Source organism: Theropithecus gelada, chromosome 13 (genome assembly GCF_003255815.1).
Source record: "Theropithecus gelada isolate Dixy chromosome 13, Tgel_1.0, whole genome shotgun sequence".
NCBI lineage: Eukaryota > Metazoa > Chordata > Mammalia > Primates > Cercopithecidae > Theropithecus > Theropithecus gelada.
Window position 1 is genome coordinate 31,674,258 of NC_037681.1, and position 24,722 is coordinate 31,698,979.

General features: G+C 36.1%; 1 protein-coding gene and 1 pseudogene across 3 annotated transcripts in view; one reads left to right on the forward strand and one right to left on the reverse strand.

Moving 5' to 3' along the window:
- Nucleotides 1–24,722, reverse strand: part of ROCK2 (Rho associated coiled-coil containing protein kinase 2) — a 154,234-nt gene that overhangs the window by 53,157 nt on the left and 76,355 nt on the right. For 2 of the 3 annotated variants that reach the window (XM_025354060.1, XM_025354059.1), the window contains exons 4-6: nucleotides 21,621–21,758; nucleotides 10,871–11,131; nucleotides 2,263–2,407 (exon numbers count right to left, since the gene is read on the reverse strand). In XM_025354060.1, the coding sequence (XP_025209845.1) occupies nucleotides 2,263–2,407; nucleotides 10,871–11,131; nucleotides 21,621–21,758 (544 nt within the window). Of the gene's footprint in view, nucleotides 1–2,262; nucleotides 2,408–9,362; nucleotides 9,834–10,870; nucleotides 11,132–21,620; nucleotides 21,759–24,722 lie in introns of those variants that run through there. The other variant, XM_025354061.1, reaches the window with a different exon arrangement.
- Nucleotides 9,157–9,257, forward strand: LOC112605430 (annotated as a pseudogene).

The window sequence follows — 24,722 nt, forward strand, 5'->3', positions numbered from 1 at the left end:
CATTTACATCATGATAGGCCAGACAGGGCTGCTCCAAGAGTTAAACCAGCTCTATTATTTTACATAAGAGGAAGTCAGGCCCAAAGAGACAGACTGTGACTAGCTTAAAGTGACATGTAGCTAGAGTTGAAAGAGGGCAGAAATGGTCTCCCCATGCAGTGTTCTTACTAATGACTGTGATAGATGCACTGAAGCAAGTATAAAGATAGAAAATGTTGAAGGCACCATTCTGGCCAGTACTGAGCTAAAGCCACAAGTGTTACAGGCTCTGCGAGTACACCTACACTACAAGGAACTTTAATGAAAACCTGACTTTCCTAAATCAGCCAATCCAAAACTTCAAAAAATGTCTTCAGGTAGTTATTTTTTGTTTGTGTTCAAAGAAAGGTAGAGGGCAGCTTTGAATTCAATATTTTATTTTTTATTTTTTTAATTTATTTTTTAACTTTTACTTTATTTTTTAACTTTATGTTAAAAATTTTGTATTTATTTTAATTCTACTCTTTTATTATTATTTTTAGACACAGTATCTCATATGTTTCCCAGGCTGGCCTTGAACTCCTGGGGTCAAGTAATCCTCCTGCCTCACTCAGGCTCCTGAAGAGCTGAGCTAGCACCACTCAGCCTCGCAGTCGTGAGAATTTAATTGGCCTCTTCATCGAATAAGCCAAATTACTTACTCTAAAGTACCTTATTTTGTAAATCCCTAGGAAAGCGTGTCTAGGCCAAAAAGAGAATATATTCTATTTTCAAAAGATTACAAGACGCAACCTAGGCCAGAGGTGGGAGAATAGACAGCTACATAGACCATATAATGTGTACAAAGAGACTCACTTTGAAAGGCCCAAAATAGAGTAGGTCATACTATGACATGAAACGAAGCATAACAAGATCAATGCTACATACAAGACAGTCATCAAGAGAAAGCAATTTATGCCACAAAAAAGTTCAACAGTAATTATTTAAACTTGCAATTTATCAAAAATTTCTGATTTTTTAGCAATAACCATAGTCTTTTATCATACAGGCTTTACACTATCATTTCTTTTAGGCTCACCTTTTAGAAAACATATTCTCTAATTCTAAAAAGTATATTTTAACTCTAATTAATTCCATATTATGTTACTAGCCTTGACATACTTGCCTTGGAAAGTGGATTTAACTACATTTTCAACCCTCATCCCTATGCCACGTCGCTGGCTTCCTTAGCCCAAAGGTATTAATATTTTTATGACCCGAGTACTTAGAAATGGGAAACCTTAGGAATGAAATCTATGATGTAAAGAAAGTTTTGAAATACTTCAGCCTTTCAAGTTTTGATTTGGTCATAAAAAAGAAGAAATAACTAAATTTGTCTCTGAGTTTTCTAAAACTGCAATGTTATTATAAAATATATTTATCTTGATAATCAAATGGTAAACATTATATTTATAATTTATTTCACGAGAATTACAAACAAAATATATATGCAAGTAGTAAATGGAAGGAATACAGTTGTTTACGAAATCAATTATGTAATCACATAAACTAAAGAGATTTTTACTTTACTATTATTGGGACAAATATTAAGTCTTACATTGAAACACTATAACAAATATGATTGATCAAGAAAATCTTAGAGGGCTAGGCGTGGAGGTTCATGCCTAAAATCTCAGCACTTTGGGAGGTTGAGGTGGAACACTTGAGGTCAGAAGTTTGAAACTAGCCTGGGCAACATGATAAGACCACTCTCTACAAAAAATGAAAAAAAATCAGTGGGTTTAGTGGCATGTGCCTGTAATCCTAGCTACTCGGGAGGCAAAATGGGATGATCACTTGAGCCTAGGAGGTCAAGGTTGTAGTGAGCTGTGTTCATGCCACTGCATTCCAGCCTGGGCAACAGAGCGAGACCCTGCCTCAGAAAAAAAAGAAAAAAAAAAAAGAAGGAAAATCTTAGAATGAAGGCCCACTGAAACTGTAAACTTGCTTCTTGCTCTAATATTTTAATAATTCAAAAATGTCTACTGGAGAAATATTTCCTGGTGATATATTTTTAATTCTTTTTACATTCTACTTATTCCATTTAATCACCATGCCAGCATCAGGCTTGTTATTAATTTTCCAATTAACAGTCTGCCCTATCAGATACTACTAATTCAAAGTTTCCAGAAATCCAATTCTTCCCTACGACAAAGGCAATTAATTTCCTTATATTCTCAAATTCTTGACTGATATAAAGTATTATAAGAAGTGTTTTGAAAAAAAGTTAAAATATTTACTTACCCACTAGCATCTCAAAAAGGAAAACACCTACAGACCACCAATCACATTCTCGCCCATAGTAACCATCACCCCCTTGTGATTTCAGAACCTCAGGTGATATATAATCAGGTGTTCCAACTGCTGTATCACAATGTACCATGCCTGTCTGCATAAACAGGAGAGATAAAGAAAAAAACAGATCAGTGTAAAAACACACACTTATAAATGCAATGAATCCGTTTATTACTAGATATACAGTGATTACATATTGCTACCAACAGAACTTCTCTGCTGACATGACTTTGGGATACAGAGAATAAATACATTGGAAAATGCATTAAAATGCCTCAATTATGGGAGATAGGAATAAACTGTGAACTCTAAAATACAGGAGGCTTCCTCAACAAAAGAAGAAAAAGGTGGTAAAATGGAGATTCCAGGCAAATCAACAACTTTTCTTTTTCTTATTTTTTACACTATAAAGTAGTTGTAAAGTTAGTACAAAATGTGGTCTTAAGGACGCTGACCTAGAAAAAAGAATCATTAGAGAAAGGAAGCTTTCATATTTCCAGAATAAACTGAAACAATTAAGATAACAAAGGGCCCCAGTTTGGAGGCTGAATAAAGAATTGGCTCTTATATTAACAAGAAAAAAAACAAAGAAATAGATCAAATGTTTAAATTAGAAGATCTTAGAAGTGTGAAAGCTATACTTCCAGGCTATATATTTAGAAATATGTAGCTGTGGCATCAATATATTTGGCAAGATGATTTTTAAAAACCACTTATCTGTGTTTAGTTTCAATAGGTAATAAAATAATCCCTCCCTGATGTCTTTTTGACAAGTACAATAACCATTATAGGGGTGGGTGTGTCTGCATGCTGCAAAATTAAATGACTAGAGAAGTATAGTGCTAAATGGTGTTTCTTTACCTCTAGCTCTTTCCAACTTGCAATGATTTGAGAGATTAAGTGCCCTTTATTTCCTTGACCTGCCCAGTAAAGAGTGTGTTGCCCACATTCCTCATAAGGAAGCTATACAAACTACCTAATACTGAGTATTATGGCTACCTTGAGAAAAGGAGGTTGAACACATTTTGTAAACCTAATTCATGTAACTTTATATAAAACATGTTATAGAAAAAAATCTTTTCATTCATTCTCAAATTGACAGAACTAACTCAATGGCTTTATTTTCCCACATATATAGCAAATAGAGAATAAAAGCTATTTTAGTTTGAATAGAAATTTAAAAATAAATTTTATGGAAATAATTGAGCAAACCATGGGAGTAACACTATGTGTGGATTACTACGAAGGACAAATGATGAACAAGACAGTGCCTGACTTCAAAAGGCAGGGTATACAATTAATTTTTATCATGGACTGTCCTATAGTCTAGACTTCTGTTGGGGGAAAAAATTAACAGAGGCTTATTAGGTTAAACAAAATTTCCTGATTTCACATACATCCACAGAAATCAGGTTTTTAAAAACATATGAGATTTAGCTACTAAAACCAACTCACTGGAGACACACACACACACAAACACAAACACACACATGCAACCAAAGGAAAAATTACTTAGCATTCAAAGGTTCAGAGGAAGGAGAAGAAAGGGCAAGATAAGAAAGAATTGGCATAAAGTTAGGCTGTAAAGGATGGATAAGTTAGGGTTTAAAAGAGACAGGGTGGTATGACAGGTTAGATAGAAAAAAAGAGCATAAAGAAACTGGAACAACCTAGTATAAACATGTTTAAGAAATGCAGTGAAATTCAAATCAACTAAACATAAAGTTCCACACAATGAATATTGGAAGGATAAGCTGCCTATCAGTGTAAATAACCACTTGCAGAATAAATACTTGGGTAGGACTAAAGATTTTTTTTGGTTATAAACTATTATATTCTATATAGTAATAGCAATTACTAACAGTAAACTATATTCACATACTAAACTATGTGAATAACACTCTGCTTTTGGAAAATTAATGTTCTAACTATGATTTTTGGCTAGCATACTGAAGTTTTTAAAACAAACATTTGAAAATGATATTTAAAAGTATTTTAAAAGTGTGTTATGTGGAAGCTCTCAAATTATATGAATATGAAATCTACATTTATAACAAGTCTCTAACCCTGTTTAAATGAACTGTGAGAAGGATAAGTAAAAAACTAAAGAGATTGGTTTACCAACAGTGGGTGGGTGGTCAAAGGATGGAAAGAAGGGAGTAATGGGAACAGGGTATGGGAATATGGAGCAAGTGACTCTTCTCTGAGCATACATTTTGTATAGCTCTATCTTCTAAAACCAGAGGAAACTTCGTGTCCAAAAAATAAAATAAAATAAACATTAAAACCAATCAGGATGTGGGGGGAACTCTAAATGGAATACAAAAAAATAAGAAATGAACCTGTTTTATAAATAAATAACCTAACCACATTAGAGAAGGCAGAAAGAAACAAACTAAACTAACTCTGGAAAATAACATCTTAACAGGATACTGTAAGACTAATTAAAAACAAAAGTATACAAAAATAATATATTTTGGTTAGCAAATCTTTTTGTCACAGGGGTAAGGACTGGCAATTCTGAAATAATTTTATGTGTATACTAGGGTTGAACTGGTAAGTAAATACATTGCAAATAATGAGAGCCAAGAGTTTTACTGTTCACGAGAGAAATTACAAAAAAGAAAGGAGAGACACTAGAATAAACCTAGTGGTGCTGGACTTGAATCAGAGTTAGCAGTATGAGCTCCTAACTTTCAATATGCTATATATACAGACATACACAAAATTAAATATAAACGTGTGTACATGTGGTTTATGGTTTAGTACATTTAATATATACAATATATACCCCCTAACTCTGTCACCTGGCAGGGCCTAAAAGTCCAGAAGCAATGAGCACATCTAGCACCCAATTGTTGATTTATAAATACCATTCTTTTTTTTTTTTTTTTTTTTTTTTGAGACGGAGTCTTGCTCTGTCGCCCAGGCTAGAGTGCAGTGGCCGGATCTCAGCTCACTGCAAGCTCCGCCTCCCGGGTTTACGCCATTCTCCTGCCTCAGCCTCCCGAATAGCTGGGACTACAGGCGCCCGCCACCTCGCCCGGCTAGTTTTTTGTATTTTTTAGTAGAGACGGGGTTTCACCGTGTTAGCCGGGATGGTCTCGATCTCCTGATCTCGCGATCCGCCCGTCTCGGCCTCCCAAAGTGCTGGGATTACAGGCTTGAGCCACCGCGCCCGGCCATAAATACCATTTTTTAATAAAAAGAATCAGAGCTTCTTGGAGAAGAAGGTGATTCCAGATGTGAGACAGAGAAAATATAAGACAAGTCTTAAACATTGTATAGAGTCAAAAAATAAGAAAATGCTCCAAAAGGGGGACATGTGGAAAGGACAAAGAGGCCAACCTAAGGAGCTTTCACAAGATGGCAAACTTTGGACTGAGTTTCAAAATATGAATAACAAATTTCCAGGCAGATTTTTAGACAGCATATATGTAGGCCAAGAATCATGATATATCATAGTACAGAAAGAACTACATGTAACTCAAGACTTCTAAGCCATAAAGTACTGTCAGATGATAGAGAATAGGGTACAAAAGCAGGTAGGAGATCATATCAGAAGAAATTTCATGTGACAAGCTAAGGAGTTTGAACTTAATTCAGTAGATGACAGAAATCTACTGAAGGGTATTAAGCTGGAGAGCCGGATAATCAAGTATGCATTTTCAAAAGGCTTCTCAAAATGTTTTATTTTAAATGTATCAGATTAAATGCATATTTTCTAAATATATTTGATATATTATCATGGTCAAAAAAATCATAAATCGAGATAACTTACTGAAAACACAAAACTGGTCAATCGGAAATCTTGGAGTTGGTCTAAAAACAACTGAAATGCTTCCTATAAAGGTGGAAAAAAAACTGTAAATGGAATTTTTAATTAACAGAATCATTGAAAGCTTCTGTTGTGGGAAATTCTTCTCTTTTCAGTAAATTCAGTGTTTTCAGTAAATTCTCTGAATTTATGATTTTTTGTCCATAATACATCAAATACATTTAGCAAATACATATTTAATCTGATACATTTAAAATAATCTGAGAAACCTTTTGAAAATGCATACCTTTTTAAAAATAAAATTACTTAAAAAAAAAGGTACCAGTTAGTTTTTTAAAAAAATATAGCCTCTATTTAGTCAAATGGTATATGCTAGAATATTAATGGATAAAAATCATATCCTAATTTCAAGTAATTTTTATTTATTTATTTATTTATTTGAGACGGAGTCTCGCTTTGTTGCCCAGGCTGGAGTGCAGTGGCACGATCTCGGCTGACTGCAACCTCCGCCTCCTGGGTTCAAGCGATACTCCCGCCTCAGTCTCCTGAGTAGCTGGGACTATAGGCCCGCGCCATCACGCCCAGCTAACTTTTGTGTTTTTAGTAGAGACAAGCGTTTCGCCATGTTAGTGAGGCTGGTCTCGAACTCCTGACCTCAGGTGATCCACCCACCTCAGCCTCCCAAAGTGCTGGGATTACAGGCACGAGCCATTGTGCCCAGCCTCTTCAGGTAATTTAAAATACTAACATATAATGTAGTCTTAAAAGGTGGTAAATGTTGCTATAAAATGCATGACAGGCAAAGAGTACATCCAACATAGCAGTAGCTCTCAACTATTACTGAGACACATCTACATATACATATCTTACAATGTGACTCTCATTCACATTTAGGTAAGTTTTTTTTCTGAGAGAATAAGGATGATGGCAACTGCATCCAGAAAGCTGTGTAATATACAATTTATCAATGATATAATTTAATGAGATACTATTACTCTTAATTCTGATAGTGACAAATTATTTTAGTCCTTGTAAGTTTATAGTTGTATTTTATTTTTGCTTTTATCCATGGCATAACATTTTATAGGAAGTCAGGATGGCTGAAAAATAATTTGAGCATATATGTCTACATTATAGATAAAGGGTTGGCTAATTTTTCCTGTAAAGGGCCAGACTGTAAATATTTTGGCTTTGTGGGCCACACAGGGTCTCTGTCACATATTTTTCTTCTTTTTTTAAACAAACTTTTAAAAATGTAAAAATTATTTTTGGTGTGTAAGCTATATAAAACTAAGTCACACTCCTTTCTGTAAGTGGATGAGAATAAAACTATGGACATTTCTTTTTTTTTTTTTTTTGAGACAGGGTCTTGCTCTGTTGCCCAGCCTGGAGGGCAGTGGCCTGGCGCGATCTCGGCTCACTGCAACCTCCGCCCCCTGGGTTCGAGCAATTCTCATGCCTCAGCCACCCAAGGAGCTGGGATTACAGGCATGCACCATCACACCTGGCTAATTTTTCTATTTTTAGTAGAAATGGGGGTTCACCTTGTTTGCCAGGCTGGTCTCGAACTCCTGGCCTCAAGCAATCTGCCTACCTTGGCCTCCCTCAAAGTGCTAGGATTACAGGCGTGAGCCACCGCAGCTGGCCAAAAGTATGGACATTTCTAATGGCTTTGGTACAGTAACAATAATCAAACAAAGGCACATGAAGTGTTGAACCTTAAACTTGCAATAACTCTATTCATGTTAAAAACTAACAGAGAATTATAAATTCAATGTACTATAGTTTTTAATAAAAAACTCTTCTGTTCTTAAACATGGTATAATTATCCTTAGTATTGCCTGAGGAATGGAGGTCTGGGGTCAAACAACACTTTTGAAGTTCAGTATTTGTTAAAAAACATCTTTGACTACATCAGAATGAAGGAGTTCTATTTAAACAAAGGAAGGCATAGATGGGTAATACAATGGAAGATGATATCAGCAATATCTATGGAATCACTATCTAGATTATATAAGGAATCCCTGTACATGAACAAGAAACCAATTTAAAAGAGTTAAAAGACATAAACAGGTAATTCACAAATCAGAAATGACTGACAAATATATGAAGAGAGGTTTGTCGTCATTAGTTACAAGATTAACATAACAGGTCAGGCACAGTGCCTCACATCTTTAATCCCAGCACTTTGGGAGGCTGAGGCAGGAGGATCACTTGAGCCCAGGGGTTTCAGGCTACAGTGAGCTATGATTACACCACTACAATCCAGTCTGGGCAACAGAGGAGACCCTGTCTACAACAACAACAAAAAAGATTAATGTAATTTTTACAAATCTCATTTTTTTTCTTGGCTTAGTTCAGTAAGATGAACGTAATTGTTTAAAGATACTACTATGTATCAATGGAACTGGTAGCCCTTAGAGAACTGAATAATAAGCGTTAGCAAGGATATGGGGAGACAAGATCTCTCATGGACTACTAGTAAGAAGTTACAAACATTCACAGCCATTCTGGAGACTGGGCAATTCTTTTTTTATGTACCCTCTGATATAGCAGTTTCACTTCTATGTTTATACTTAGAGAATCCCTTGTCAGCATATACATGGGACATATATAAAGATATTCAAGACAGTATTGTTGTTAGCAGGGATTTGGAGGTGACCTAGAAATCAAACATCCAAGGAATAATAAGGTAAATTGATTGACAGATACTACGGAATACTAAGCAGGAGAAAGAAGCAATGAACTAACTGACATTTATCAGGGAGAGATATAAGAACAATGCTGAGTAATAACAGTAAACAAAAAGACATCTACATCAAGATACCGTTTACACCAGCTAAGAACATACATGGACACTACACTAATAATCTGCAAAAACATATGGTAAACATATACTAGCTATCTATCAGGGAGAGGAAAGATAGAATGAGACAGAAACTGAATGGAGGAAAATATAAAATAAAAGCAAGATGAGGCCTTTGTGTTGACTACTCATGACAACAAACTATGAACAAAGGAGTATAAACTCAACTCTCTGTACCTAAGTTTAAAAACAGTAAACAGTGCTCACTTCGGCAGCACATATACTAAAATTAGAACGATACAGATAAGATGGCCCCTGCATAAGCATAACATGCAAATTCTTGAAGTAGTCTATATTTTTTAAATTTATTAAAAGTAATAACAATAAATAAAAGTAAAAATAGTAAACAAAATTAGGCCATGTTTTATTTTGCCTTATAAAGAGACAATTTAAGAAATTGCTTACATGCTTATACAATTATTCTGTAGGTACCATATTCTATCCTGTTCCCCATATTCCCCTTCTCTACACCTTTCTCTCCTTAACCACCCTTATCCTCCCTAAAAACATGTGATATGATTTATTTCTCTGTACCCCAGCCCCAAAAGTTTTTGGTTTAATGAAAATCGAAATACATTCATGGAAGTACAGCACAAAAACATGTTATATTATGTATAGCAGATATAAGTTTAGCATTCTATTAGGAAATTATTTCATACTTCATTTTCATTAAAGATAATTTGCACTGTTAATCATTTCACACTATATTATACCAAATACCACAAGAGGGAGCTTTGGGCACAATAAAAAAACTCCACCTATTAAACATTGATTAAGGGTTGCAGAACATAATAACAGACTCTATCAAGAAGACCAAAAACATATAGGGATGTTAAGTTCTAGCTGGGTAGATTAAGATAGACAAAAATGGCCCATAAAGTATAGCACAAATTCTGTCTATGTGAGTAAATCATGGACATTATGACATTAAAGAATGATCAGTCAGGTCAGGATTATCAGAAGGAACCTTAAAGCCAAGGTAAAATCTGAGATGAGCTTAGAAGTTGGAATGCTGATGAAGTTAGAATGATCAATGAAAGTGAATGTCATACAGGTGGCATGAATAAGTTAAGAGGTAGAGAGAAAATTACCTTAACTCAAAATAAACATTTGACTAGGTAACAACCAAGAAATAAGATAGCTTTATAAGCATACTGGAAAGTTATAAAAAACATACAAAAGATGAAATAGTTTGTTGTCAACATATATTAACATTTATAAGTCGACTCCTAGGTCCAACAGGGTAATACAAAGGAAACAGAATCTGATCCCTCTCCATCAAGAATTTCTTACTGCACACTTACAGAGAAAAGGGCAAGATATATACATTTTACAGTCAAAATAAATCAATATCATAATTAGCTACAAGGTTAATGCCACTGAACCTATTGATCATAATATGAATTGATCAACAGGCAAAGTATCACAACAGATGATGTTCCCATATTTATTCTGCATGGTTGATGCAGAGGGAGTGAGTAGGAAGTGCTAACATACATTTCTTTACTTACTTTTACTTCCTCTTTTAAAGAAAAAAATGCAGAAATAACAATGGTGGTGAAAATACCCATTTACCTTAATTTAGATTTTGTGTCCTCCTTCACCTAGATTATACACATGAACCAGTTTTGATTGGTAGCAAATGCTTGTCAACAGTCTATGAGGAAGATAACTAAGTTAGCTAAGTTTTTATTTCTCTTGATAAGTACTCTACAGCTACATAAATGATTACTAAAGGAAATGTTTTAAGTTGGTTAAGGAAATGTTTTAAGTTGGTTATATCTTGTTTGGGTTGCTATACAGTTATGAAAACTAAATTCATCTTTGTTCAGAACTATGAAGACCTGATTTAAAGCATTTCATTTATTTCTGTCCCTCAAAACACTATCGTTTTTAAAAATTTGCTTACTTACTTCATCCATCTTCATACACGTGCCAAAATCTGCTAATTTTAGATGTCCATGTTTATCCAAGAGCATGTTGTCAGGCTTCACATCTCTGTGTATTAAACCCATAGAGTGTATTGCATCCAGAGCAAGAACAACTTCAGCAGTGTAAAATTTGGCCCATTTTTCAGGCACATCATAATTACTCATAAGGTTTACAAGGTCTCCACCAGGCATGTACTCCATTACCATGTACAGATACCTATCATCTTGAAAGGCATAAAAAAGCTGGAAAACAAAAGGAAAAGGAAAAATTTTTAAAAACCCAAACCAAAAACCATAATCAAAACAAAAATTTTAAAAACTATTATTACTATTGAAAAAGGCAAGCTATTTTACAACCAAAACTAAAATTTATGAGATCTTTTATTTTAGACTTGGGCATATGTAATGGAAAAACAGTATCAGACAAAATTTTTATATGGGTACCTTACGCAAGCATAAATGAATATTTCCCCTCATGGAGAACACAATACAAGAGAAACTATTTAAATAGAAACATTTTTAAAAAGAAACAAACAGGAACAAGGAACATTAAAGGCTGAAAGAATGACAGAAGAATTCACTACAGTTTTAAGAAAACAGCTTTCTGAACAAACTACTGCACATAACTCACACAGAAAAGAGCTGAGGAGATGGAAGCAATTTTAAAAAATCTAGAGATACTAGATTCAATGGATACAAAAAGAGGGAATAAGCCCCATATCAATGGAAAGAATGAGTCACTGGTAGCCATATTTGGAAGACCCGTAACTCTTTTCTCCCCTTCCCCATCACCTTATTCACGATAAACAAGAGACATTCAGTGCACTGAGACTACGGCAGTAGCACTGGGACCAGAGAAAGAAGATACCAGTCCAGGTTGCTACTGGCCCCCAAAAAGACAGAGAAACCACAATGTCTGAAGAAAACCTATCTGTACATTCTACCAAACAGTATGTCACACCTCTCCCAGAAACAAGCAATGCAAACACAAGTCGTCCACAGACAAACAGGGAAAAGATAAAACTAAGAATCAATATTTGAGAAAAATCAACATCATGAAATAGAGAAACAGCAATTTGAGAAACAAAAATAATACTCAAGGAAATGTTTAATAAGACAAACTGAAGACAGCTTTAAAAATGTAAAATCGACCAGGTGCAGTAGCTCGCATCTGGAATCCCAGCACTTTGAGAGGCCGGGGCAAATGGATCACCTGAGGTCAGGAGTTCGAGATCAGCCTGGCCAACATGGTGAAACCCCGTCTCTACTAAAAACTAAAAAAATTAGCCGGGCGTGGTGGCAGGCGCCTATAATCCCGGCAACTTGGGAGGCTGAGGCTGGAGAATTGCTTGAACCCGGGAGGCGGAGGCTGCAGTGAGCCAAGATTACACCATTGCACTCCGACCTGGGCAACAAGAACAAAACTCCATCTCAAAAGAAAACAAAAAATATGTAAAATCAATACCCTCAAAAGGGTAACAGATGTCACATCAATTAAATATTAGGCTGATATGAGGACAAAAAAAACCCCTGAAGTCTAAGAATTCACTATATGACTGATGATAGACGAACAGATTACAGTTCGAAAATTGAAAAAATGAATGGTCTCCGAACACACCGAAGGAGTAAGAGATGAAACACCGAGCAATGTCAGAAAAGCACCAACATCTACCTAAAAGCAGTTCTAGAGAGTATACAGACTAGAACAACAAAGGAATAGTAAACAAAAATTTCTAGAAATGAGTAAAGTTAAAAATCTAAGATCAAGAAAACCTCTAAATGAAACTGAGACTTTATACAGCTAGGGCTAAATTTTCAAAAATTCAAGAGAAAAGTCCTGTTTCCCAAAAATGCCATATATACAAAAACATAAAATCATATTGGCAACAAACCTCTCAGCCAACATACTGAATACAAAAGGCAACACAGCTATATCTTCAGAGTTTTGAGGGAAAATAATTTTGATTCTAGAATATGGCAGACAAGAAAACAAAGGAGACGACAAAATGAAATTTTATAATTGACAGACCATTTTCAAAAAAATTATTCAAGAATATAGTTTGACAAAATGAATAATAGCTGGGCACAGCAGTGGCTCATGCCCATAATCCCAGCACTTTGGGAGGCCAAGGCGGGCAGATCACCTGAGGTCAGGAGTTCGAGATCAGCCTGGCCAACATGGCAAAACCCCCATCTCTACTAAAATTACAAAAATGAGCCAGGCATGGTGGTGCAAGCCGTCATCCCAGCTAATCGGGAGGCTGAGGTGGGAGAACAGCTGGAACCCGGGAGGCAGAGGTTGCAGTGAGCCGAGATTGTGCCACCGCACTCCAGCCTGGGCAACAAAGTGAGACTCTGATTGGGGGAGGGGGGGAGAATAAATCCAAGTAAGAGGATTATGTGAGACATAATTTTAAAATGGAAGGCATCAGGATGAAGAGAAGGAAGAAATAGGAAAGCATGAGAAGGCTGGTTACCAAATTAAGAAAGTGTGTGTGTGTGTGTGTGTGTGTGTGTGTGTGTATCGGTGTATAATGTGTTTAAATGATTAAAGGAAATATGAAAATAAATGATGAGACCACCTCATGTACATGGATTGGAAGAATCAATATTATCAAAATGGCAACTCTCCCCAAATTGATCATTATATTCAATGCAATCTCCACCTCAATCCCAGTGGGTCTTTTCCAAAAACCAACAAGCAGGTCCTAAAATGTATTTGGAAATGCAAATGACTCAGAAAAGCCAAAACAATCTGGAACTAGAACAAAGCAGGAGGACTTACATTTCCCAATTTCAAAACTTACTACAAAATTACAATAATCAAGACAATACTAGCCAGGCACAGTGGCTCACGCCGGTAATCCCAACACTTGAGGAGGCCTAAGAGGGAGGCTGACTTGAGGCCAGGAATTCGAGACCAGCCTGGGCATCAAGGTAAGACTATGTCTCTACACAAATTTTAAAAATTAGCCAGGAATGGTGGTACACCTGTAGTTCTAGCTACTTGGGAGGCTGAGGTGGGAGGATCGCTTCAGCCCAGGATTTTGAGGTTTACAGTGAGTTACAACTGCACCACTGTAATCCAGTCTGTGCAACAAAGTGAGATATGAGTACTTGAGTCACCTTGTTAGCATAACATGAAGTCAGCCCTCATAAATGGGTTTAGTGCCCTTGTAAAATAGGCCCAAAGGAGCTCATTCACCCGCTTCTACCATGTGAGGACACAGGGACAAGGTGCCATATATGACAACGGGGATTCTCACCAGACAACAAATCTGCCAGCACCTTGATCTTGGACTTCCCAGCATCCAGAACTTTGGGAAATAAATTTCTGCTGTTTATAAGCTACCTGGTTTATGGTATTTTGTTACAGCAGCCCTAATGGACTATGATAGGACAGACTAACAGGGAAAAAACAAAAGTCAGAAAGGTAACATAGCAGAATATCTTCATGATCTCAAGGTAGGGACAAATTTTAATGAACACAAAAGGCCATTAACCATAAAAGTTTGATTAAACTTCTACTGCATTAAAATCATGAATTACTATTCATCAAAACAAACTATAAAAGGAGTCAGAAGTCAAGCCACACAGAAGGTAGCAGAGCTGAGGAAGGGAAGGAGGACTATTCACGTGTGAGGATGGGTGCCATGGGATACCAAAGCCCAAGTGAGACAGAGTAGGGATGGGACTCTACCTCTGCCTTGACCTTCCTTCCAGCTGATGGCTGGAACTTGAGGAAACTAAGATAAGCAGAATCCCACTCTAAATCTTATCAAGTTGCCATACTCACTGAAGTGTGATCTTGAAGAAACTAAAATACACAGAGTCCCACCTTAAATCTTACTCAAGGTAGTTAATCCTATCGCCCATATGCGCATAAGACCAGAAGAATGGCTAATCTCTACCCCTTGTCTCCTTATAATACTAAACTCCCCACCCAGGGAGGAGCTTATTCACCATTTTGTTATCATGCCATGTGTGTACTACCATGATTTCTCACTGCACCTACACACCTTGTGCTCCACCCCGCATATGTAATGACATTCAAATATCTCATGCTTATTTATGTCATCATGGTTCTTAAAACAACAAAAAGACGTATCCAAAAAGAGTCAGCTGGAGAACTCTCGCTCCAGTGCTGTCTCCCTGGTGCTCCAGCATCAGCTATGAATAAAGCCTTGTCTGGGACACTTTCTTGCCTCATTTCATTTTCTAGTGCCTGGCAGCCTAGGAACCTGTGGTTGGTAACAAAAACAGGGTCCAAAGGACGTCCAGGCAAACGGGCAGCCTCGTGGGGGTATTACAGCTAAAAAGGATGATAAGTCAAGGGAAGATTGAGGAAATGTTCAAAACTGTAAGAAAATAAATGTGATGTGGTTTGAAACTGGATCCTCCTGCTATAAAAGACATTACTGGGAAACTGGTGAAAACCTGATTGGGATCTGAATATTAATGTAATGTATCAATGTTAATTTCCTCATTTTGAAGCAGCATTTTTGGTCAAAATGTAAGCGCAAGGGAAATATCCGTATTTTGAAACCTATTTAAACTTTCCAATCAAGGAGCTTCTTCCACCTAACCTTCAATTAGAAATGATTAACCTGTAACAATCAAAAGAAGAATTTTTAAATTTTCTGAAAATGCCTTCTCCAAGTGATAAATATATGCTTGAGGTCAACATTAACAGTCATAAATAATGTATGTACTCCTGATATGACAGCATGAAAATGGCACTTAAACATCAAATTCCTACAGAGGAGCATCCACATCCTACAGTATAATTCGTGTACTCCTCAAAACTGTCGACATCATCAAAAACAAGGAAAGTATGAGAAACTGTCACAGTCAAGAAGAGCCTAGGAAGACACGATAACTACAGGTAATGTGGTATTCTGGATGGGATCCTGAAACAGACAAAGAACATTAGGTAAAAATTTTAAAAATCTAAATAAAGACTTTAGTTTAATGTATCAATACTGGTTCATTCATACATTTGTAATAACAGGGAAAACTGTATTGGGGATAGACAGGAACTCTATACTGTCCGCTCAATTTTTCTATAAACCTAAAATTTTAAGAAACAATCATGTTAGTGGATAATAATAGTACGTGGCAATACCTAGCTGTGTGAAAGGACATTTTCAAAGATGAATATGTAAAATATTTTTACACACCAGCATTAACAGATGAGTATTTGTACTTAATTTTGATGATAGGAAACACTAATTGTGGACTCCAGTTGAGCAAACATCCAGAAAAGAATTTCACTCTTGTCATTAGTAGACCTGTATTTTTAAAACTGTATTATTATCTCTTAAATCTCATCAATAAAAACAGCGTAGAAATTTGTTTTCTCATTATATACTTACACAGTATCTTCAACTCTGCCTCTTAGGTTGCAAAGCCTAAATATTTACCATCTGGCCCTTTACCAAAAAATGTTTGCAATTCCTGGCATAACTGAAATGAGATTGGCCATGGTTGGTAATTGTTGAAATTGGGTGAACTGTACATGGGGATTCAATATACTTTTTTTTTCAACTTTGGGATAAATTTATCGTAATACATTTTTAAAATGGAAAAATGTATCATTAGGCTGGGTGCAGTGGCTCATGTCTATAATCCCAGTGCTTTGGTAAGCAGAGATGGGAGGAATGCTTGAGGCCAGGAGTTCGAGAGCAGCCTAGGCAACATAGTGAGACCCCGGTCTTTACCAAAAATGAGCCAGGGCACGGTGGTACATGCTTGCAGTACCAGCTACTTGGGAAACTGAGTTGAGAGGATTGTTTGTGCCTAGGAATTTGAGGGTTCAGTGAGCCATGACCTTGCCACTGTACTAAATACAGCCTGGGCAACAGAGTGAGACCCTGCCTCTAGAAAAAAAAAAAAAAAGAATTTTTTTTCTTGAAAGTTTTGCAAGTAAGTTCATTCAAGCCTTATGAAATGAATAGTTTATATTTTATATAAACCATACCAAAGCACAGAAAAAAGTAGTATGCTCTCCTAGTATGTCTATCACAATGGTCTTACTGTAATAAGAAAAGCAAGAGCCCATGTTTAAATAATTAAATTAAATTAAAGATCAAATCTCATTATGCACATAGATGCAAAACTACTTAACCAATTAGTAAATCAAATTCAGTATCCCACTTTAAAAAATCACATTATTGCAAATAGCATTTACTTTAAATTTTACACTTTGAAATCTTTTTCAATGCACTATAAAAGATTAGCATATTTCATTTGCTTACTAATTTATATTCCATATACATTAGCAATGAAATTCATATTCCTTATACATTGCTTAATGTATAAAAATATAAATGATTATAAATTATATATTATATAGAAAATTATATGATGAATTTATAAAAATATAAATTATATTTTTAGGCTTAATGTATAACGAATATAAATTATTAATAAGCATATGAAAGATGCTGAATCTCGTAAGTAATCAAGGAAGCACAACTTAACACAGTTAACACCTTATTTCTCAAGCATGTAACTAGTAAAAATTTAAAAGTTAATAATATCAAGTATTCGCTAAAACTGTGGTGAAACAGAATATCTATTTTACAAAGATAACGTAAACTTGTAAAGAAAAATTTTTTAACAAGGCAATCTGGTGCTACCAATCAAAATGTCAAATGTGCATACCATCTGACCTAGCAATCTCAATGCTAGGAATCTATTCTAAAGAAAAACTCACACATGTATAAAAGACAGACCTACAAGCACAGTTAATTACACATCAAGAGCACAAATGTTTAAGATAGGTCTGGAGCACCTACATCACATTGCAAGCAAGCTATTAAAGATTATTAAGGCTTCATTAAAGGTTTCATAACCCAACCTCATTCTGATCCCACTGGTCAAAGGTACCACAATTTCAGCATCAATAAGATATTCAAAGGACTGAAACATATCAAACAGGTTTTAAGTCCATGAGTTCAAACTGATTCTCCCCCAAAACTGGTCACCCTTATTTTGAAAACTGGTAAATACAATAAAAGAATAAAGTATTTACCCTGTCCTTCCATTATGAACTGCACCCTGAGTAACTAACAAGTAAACAGAGAAATATTTTTCTTCACAGAAGTATTCCAGTCACTATAACCAAGGAGGAACGACTGACTTGAAGTATCATTTTACAAACCTTAATAAATGATATATCAAGACACTGAGCACAAATACCTGATAACACACCACCAGATAACCAGACATTAGTCTTCTTATAGGTGGCCTATGAACCTGGTCTATGAAGTAGTCCTGCACCATCATCACCTTCCAAAGTGAAACCTGAATCTGATCAAGCCTCTATATCTAACAACCAATTTACAAAAATACAAGTGAGAGAGAAACATGTTAAACTACACCACAAGAAGAGATCAGCAAAACCCAGGTTTCTTCAACCTGGGGACAAAAGTAAATGAAAGAAGAGGGTTGAGAGATTTAAAAGATATACCTGAACTTAAATTTTTTTTAAATGCCAAAACTAAACTAAGGTGTTTAGGGGTACACATCTGGGTGATAAAACTACAAAGGAAAGCAAGAAAGCATTTGCCATAAAAATAAGAACCCTAGAAAAACACAGCAAACTGGATATATAAATGGCTTTAAAAAGACAAAGTCCTCTCTACCCGCAAAAGAATAAAAGTTTTTAAAATATGTCAATATTTATCTATTGAATTCAGAAATCATCCTAAGAATATATTTCCAAGAAATACAGATAGGTCCAAGATTTGACCTATTACACTGTGGCTAATTTATATTAACAAAAATGAAAAGAGCTATTTCTAACAAAAGTATAGTAACTATGGGGGCATTAATACAATTAAATATTGAATAGTCATTTAAAAATAAGAGCTGAGATTTGGAAAACCTAAATAATCCAATGAAATTAATTATAGGCATATCCGATGACTCATTAATTTCACTGCAATGTAGATCCCTAAAAGAAATGTGTGAACATATGTACCAAAATCCTTATGAAAGAATACTCAAAACAGCACTATTCATTATAGTAAAAAAGGAGAAACAACACAAATGTCCATTAAGTGATGAATGAACAAAGTGTGGTACAACCATGTAACAGAGTATTATTTAACCATAATAAGAAATTAAGTGTTGATACATGCTGCAACGTGAATGAATGAATGTTAAAACATTAGGCTAGGTGAAAGATGTCACAAAAGACATACATACATGTTGTGTGACCTGATTTATAGGAAGCTTTCAGAATAGGTAAATCCATAAAGACATAAAATAGACTAGTAGTTGACAGGGGCAGGGGAGAGGGGGAATTGGGGAATAAATGCTAATTGGTCCAGGGCTTCTTTGGAGCGTAAGAAAAATGTCCTAAAATGAGGTAGTAGTGATAGTTGTACAACTCTGTGAAAATAATCAAAATCATTGAATAAAACAATAAATAAGTCAGTCACTTTCACAAGTTTTCCTAAAAAGTAAAACATTTTATACACATAAATATAATGGTGCATGGAATGTTGTTCTTTACCAAGAGAGATAAGCATATAAAGGCCACAATTATAATCGGATTTACTTCTTCAATTGTACTGTGTTTCACTATTGGTTTGCTTCCTCAGATCCAGTATCCCAATTACCTCAATAATCAGCAGATTTTCTTCTATCTCAATTAATTCTTTATAAAGGTTCACACAGCAGATTTAAAGATCAAAGAGTATCAATTTATGAAATAACTAGAAATGGCAATCTGGTACTATGAAAGCGATTTAAAGCTAAAAGTGAAACAAATACTTTATTGCAATACTTCTTTAATCAGATGAATTATCATGGTATACAGGCCAGGCACAGTGGCTCATGCCTGTAATCCCAGCACTTTGGGAAGTCAAGGCAGGTGGATCATCTAGGGTGAGGAGTTCAAGACCAGCCTGGCAAACATGGTGAGACCCCGTCTCTCTACTAAAAATACAAAAATTAGCCAGACGTGGTAGTGAGGACCTGTCATCCCAGCTACTCGGGAGGCTGAGGCAGGAGAATCGCTTGAATCCAGGAAGCGGAGGTTGCAATAAGCAGAGATCATGCCAATGCACTCCAGCCTGGGTGACAGAGGGAGACTCCATCTCAAGGGAAAAAAAAATCATGGTATAGAATTTACTATAAAAGTTTTAGTTTTGCTGTACATATCAGAATTTCTATTCACTGCCTACAATTTTAAAAAACAGCGGGGGAGGGAGCAGTAGTGAGGATCAACCTTATGAAAAAGCAACAGTAATGAGCTTCTAAATAACATGGTCAAAAGTGGGGTTTTTTTGGGGGGGAAGGGTGGGGATCTCAACTGCCTTCCACAAGCAAGGTATCAAACTCCCAGATCATTTAAGCATTCTGAACAAGAACTGGTATATACCTAATCTTACTCATGATACTTGTTCAAAAATGCTTCCAGATTTAGTTACTAGCATAAAAAAATTTTTTAGAGAAGCAAAGCTAGAGAGAAATATAATAGTAAAGAAGGCAAAGGCCACGTGCAGAGGCTCACGTCTGTAATCCCAGCACTTTGGGAGGCTAAGGCAGGCAGATCACTTGAGGTCTGCAGTTCGAGACCAGTCTGGCCAACACGGCGAAACCCCATGTCTACTAAAAATGCAAAAATTAGCCGGGCATAGTGGCAGATGCCTGTAGTCTCAGCTATTCGAGAGACTGAGGCAGGAGAACCGCTTGAACCTGGGAAGCAGAGGATGCAGTGAACAGAGATTGCAACACTGCACTCCAGCCTGGGCAACAGAGTAAGACTTCATCTCAAAAAAAAAAGAATGAAAGCAAAGCAGAAACATAAATTCCTTAACCCACAGTCAAATAAAAGGCAAAATTAGGAGCCATAATATTATAATATTGCAGAATTTTCTAAATGTTTATTGTAGGAAGTTTTTTTTTGTTTCGTTTTTCTTTTCAAGATAGGCTGATAAATGTAACATAAACTTTTTTTTTTTTTGAGATGGAGTCTAGCTCTGTCACCCAGGCTGGAGCGCAGTGGCACAATCTCGGCTCACTGCAACCTCCGCCTCCCGGGTTCAAGCGATTCTCCTGCCTCAGCTTCCCAAGTAGCTGGAATTACAGGTGCGTGCCACCATGCCTGGCTAATTTTTTGTATTTTTAGTAGAGACAGGGATTCATTGTGTTAGCCATGATGGTCTCAATCTCCTGACCTCGTGATCTGCCTGCCTCGGCCTCCCAAAGTGCTGGGATTACAGGTGTGAGCCACTGCGCCTGGCCATAAAAACTTTTTTTAAAAAATTATTATACTTTAAGTTCTAGGGTACATGTGTACAATGTGTAGGTTTGTTACATACGTATACATGTGCCATGTTGGAATATTAATATGTATATATCCTTCCAGATGATTCCATTAATTTACTACGTTCCCACTATGTAAATCACAAGAATAAGTGGGTATGAAATAATGGCATACTAGTATTCAAGCCAATTCTTTATAAAAGAATTAAGAAGAAATAGTTGTAAGTAATACTTGCTTCCATACAACAATTTAAGTAAGTATTACATGTCATATCTATGTGGACATACTGTTTTGGAACATTAAACAAATGTTCTGAATCAAATCTCCCAAAAATAACTGCACTGTTACTACGTAAATGAAGCATAAGACTTGGTACACAAAAATCAACTCATGAATAATAAAGTACTCATTAAAAAAAGGAAATAAACTTATAAAAGTTAGTATGCTTACCTGAACCACCCAGGGGCTATTGGCAAAGGCCATAATATCTCTTTCTTCCCAAAAAAAGGCAGAATCTGATCTTTTTATCATTTCAAACTTACTAAGAAGCTTCATAGCATAAACCTTCTGTGATGCCTTATGACGAACCTGTTTTTTTAAAACACAAAAATTAATACTTCAATGTTATAAGAGAAAGGTAAATAGATGATACTATAATGCTATTATTAAAGCCTTCAGTTACAGAAAAATGGTCCTTAGCTAATAAAAAGGAAAAGTAAAACATTTTTAATGAAAGAAACAAAGGAGAACATTTCTAACAACCTAAGTATTTCATGAAATATGTAATACTTTTAAACACTAAATTCAATACACAGCTCTCACATTTCAACTAAATGAAGGTAAATTCATGAAGCTTCATTCTCTCATATTAGTTAAACTAACCAATTTTAAGAATGAGATATTGTTAAATAAGAAACTTAAAAGATATGTCTACTGAAAAAAACCATTTATGTAAGTAGTCTGAAACATCAATGTACACATATCCCTCACTATCTGCCCGTAAGAACTTAATAAATTTAGGTATGAAGGGATACCTATGATTTTGTTAAGTCACTCTTATTTCTCTTTAGGTGCCCTAATTAAAGGTTTTCTTTTGTTTTGTTTGTTTGTTTTAAGGAAAAAAAATACTACTATCGATGAGGTCCTTTGACCAATTCCTATGTTTCCGATTAGACTGCAAATTCCATAAATGCAAGAAGATTGTCTAGTTTTGACCACCCTTTTAATTCCAAGAACATAGCAAACTGTCCACCAGGGAGCCAATAAATATTGAATGAATGATTATTAACAGTTAACATTTACTGGATAAGTAACAACTGCTAACACTAATGCTTGGGTGTCTAACAGGATGCCTAAAACTGAAACTCCTAATCTTCACCCCTGAATTTATTCCTCTCACAGTTATTCCCCATTTCAGTAAATGGCAGCTTCATCCTTCTAGTTGTTCTCGCTAAAAAATCCTTTGGCACCTCTTTTTCTCTCAAACAGCTTATCAAATTTATCAGTAAATCCTGTCAGTTCTACCTCCGAGTAGTTTCAGAATCCAACCATTTCTAACTACCTCCACTGATATCACCCTGGTTCAACATCTTTTATTTCAATTACCAACTTGTTTCCCTCTCTCTTATCCACAGCCTAGTCTCCATTCTGGAACACAAACCATTTCCTGTCCCTCCTCTGCTTAAAATCTCCTAACAGCTTCCCATATCATCTCTGCATGTTCCCTCTGCCTGAAATCCTCCTGTAGCTGGTTCAATCCTTCACTTCCTTAAATCCCTGTTCAAATCCTGCCTTCTCAATGAGGTCTACTCTGATCAATCTACTTAAACTTTCAGCTCACTATCCCCTTCTACTGCCAGCATATTCCATATTTGCTCACCATCCTCTTCTGCTGCCAGCATATTCCATATTCCATTCTCTGTGTCATGTTTTTGCTACATTGCACTTATTACCATCTTACATCCCATTTTTAATTTATTTATCACCTACTTCTCAGCACCAGAATATAAACCCAATGAAGGCAAGGGTTTCTGTGTTTGGTTCAATGTTTAATCCCCATTGTCTAGTATAATGTCTGGCACATAATAACCTTTCAATAAATATCTGCTGAAAGAACAGATTTACTAAGTACTCGGCATGTGCCAGGCACTGTGTGTTCTGATACATATATTATTTTACTTAATCTTCATTCCCAGTGAGGATATTATTTCCCCATACTGCAAATGGGAAATGTGAGGCACAGAGACATTAAACTGCCCAAGGGCTATATAGATAGTAAGTAGAATTAACTCAAGATGGATTAAAGACTTAAATGTAAGACCTAAAACCATAAAAACCCTAGAAGAAAACCCAGGCAATACCATTCAGGACACAGGCATGGGCAAAGACTTTATGACTAAAACACCAAAAGGAATGGCAACAAAAGCCAAAATTGACAAATGGGATCTAATTAAACTAAACAGCTTCTGCACAACAAAAGAAACTATCATCATAGTGAACAGGCAACCTACAGAATGGGAGAACATTTTTGCAATCTATCCAGCTGACAAAGGGCTAATATCCAGAATCTACAAGGAACTTAAACAAATTTACAAGAAAAAAACAACTCAATCAAAAAGTGGGCGAAGGATATGAACAGACACTTCTCCAAAGAAGACATTTATGCAGCCAATAAACATGAAAAAAGCTCATCACCTCTGGTCATTACAGAAATGCAAATCAAAACCACAATGAGATACCACCTCACACCAGTTAGAAAGGCGATCATTAAAAAGTCAGGAAACAATAGATGCTGGAGAGGATGTGGAGAAATAGAACACTTTTACACTGTTGGTGGGAGAGTAAATTAAACCACTGTGGAAGACAGTGTGGCAATTCCTCAAGGACCTAGAACCAGAGGCCAGGCGCGGTGGCTCACGCCTGTAATCCCAGCACTTTGGGAGGCTGAGGTGGGCAGATCACCTGAAGTCAGGCATTCGAGACCAGCCTGGCCAACATGGTGAAACCACATTTCTACTAAAAATACAAAAATTAGCTGGGCACGGTGGTGCACGCCTGTAATCCCAGGTCCTTGGGAGACTGAGGCAGGAGAATCGCTTGAACCCGGGTGGCTGAGGCTGTAGAGTGAGCCAAGATTGCACCACTGCACTCCAGACTGGGTGGGGGAAAAAAAAAAAAAAAAAAAAGATCTAGAACCAGAAATAACATTTGACCCAGTAATCCCATTACTTGGTATATACCCAAAGGATTATAAACCGTTCTACTATAAAGACACACGCACACGTATGTTTATTGCAGCATTGTTCATAATAGCAAAGACTTGGAACCAACCCAAATGCCCATCAATGATAGACTGGATAAACAAAATGTGGCACATATAGACCATGGAATACTATGTAGCCATAAAAAAGGATGAATTCATGTCCTTTGCAGGGACATGGATGAAGCTGGAAACCATCATTCTCAGCAAATTAACACAGGAACAGAAAAACAAACACCGCAGGTTCTCACTCATAAGTGGGAGTTGAACAGTGAGAACACATGGACACAGGG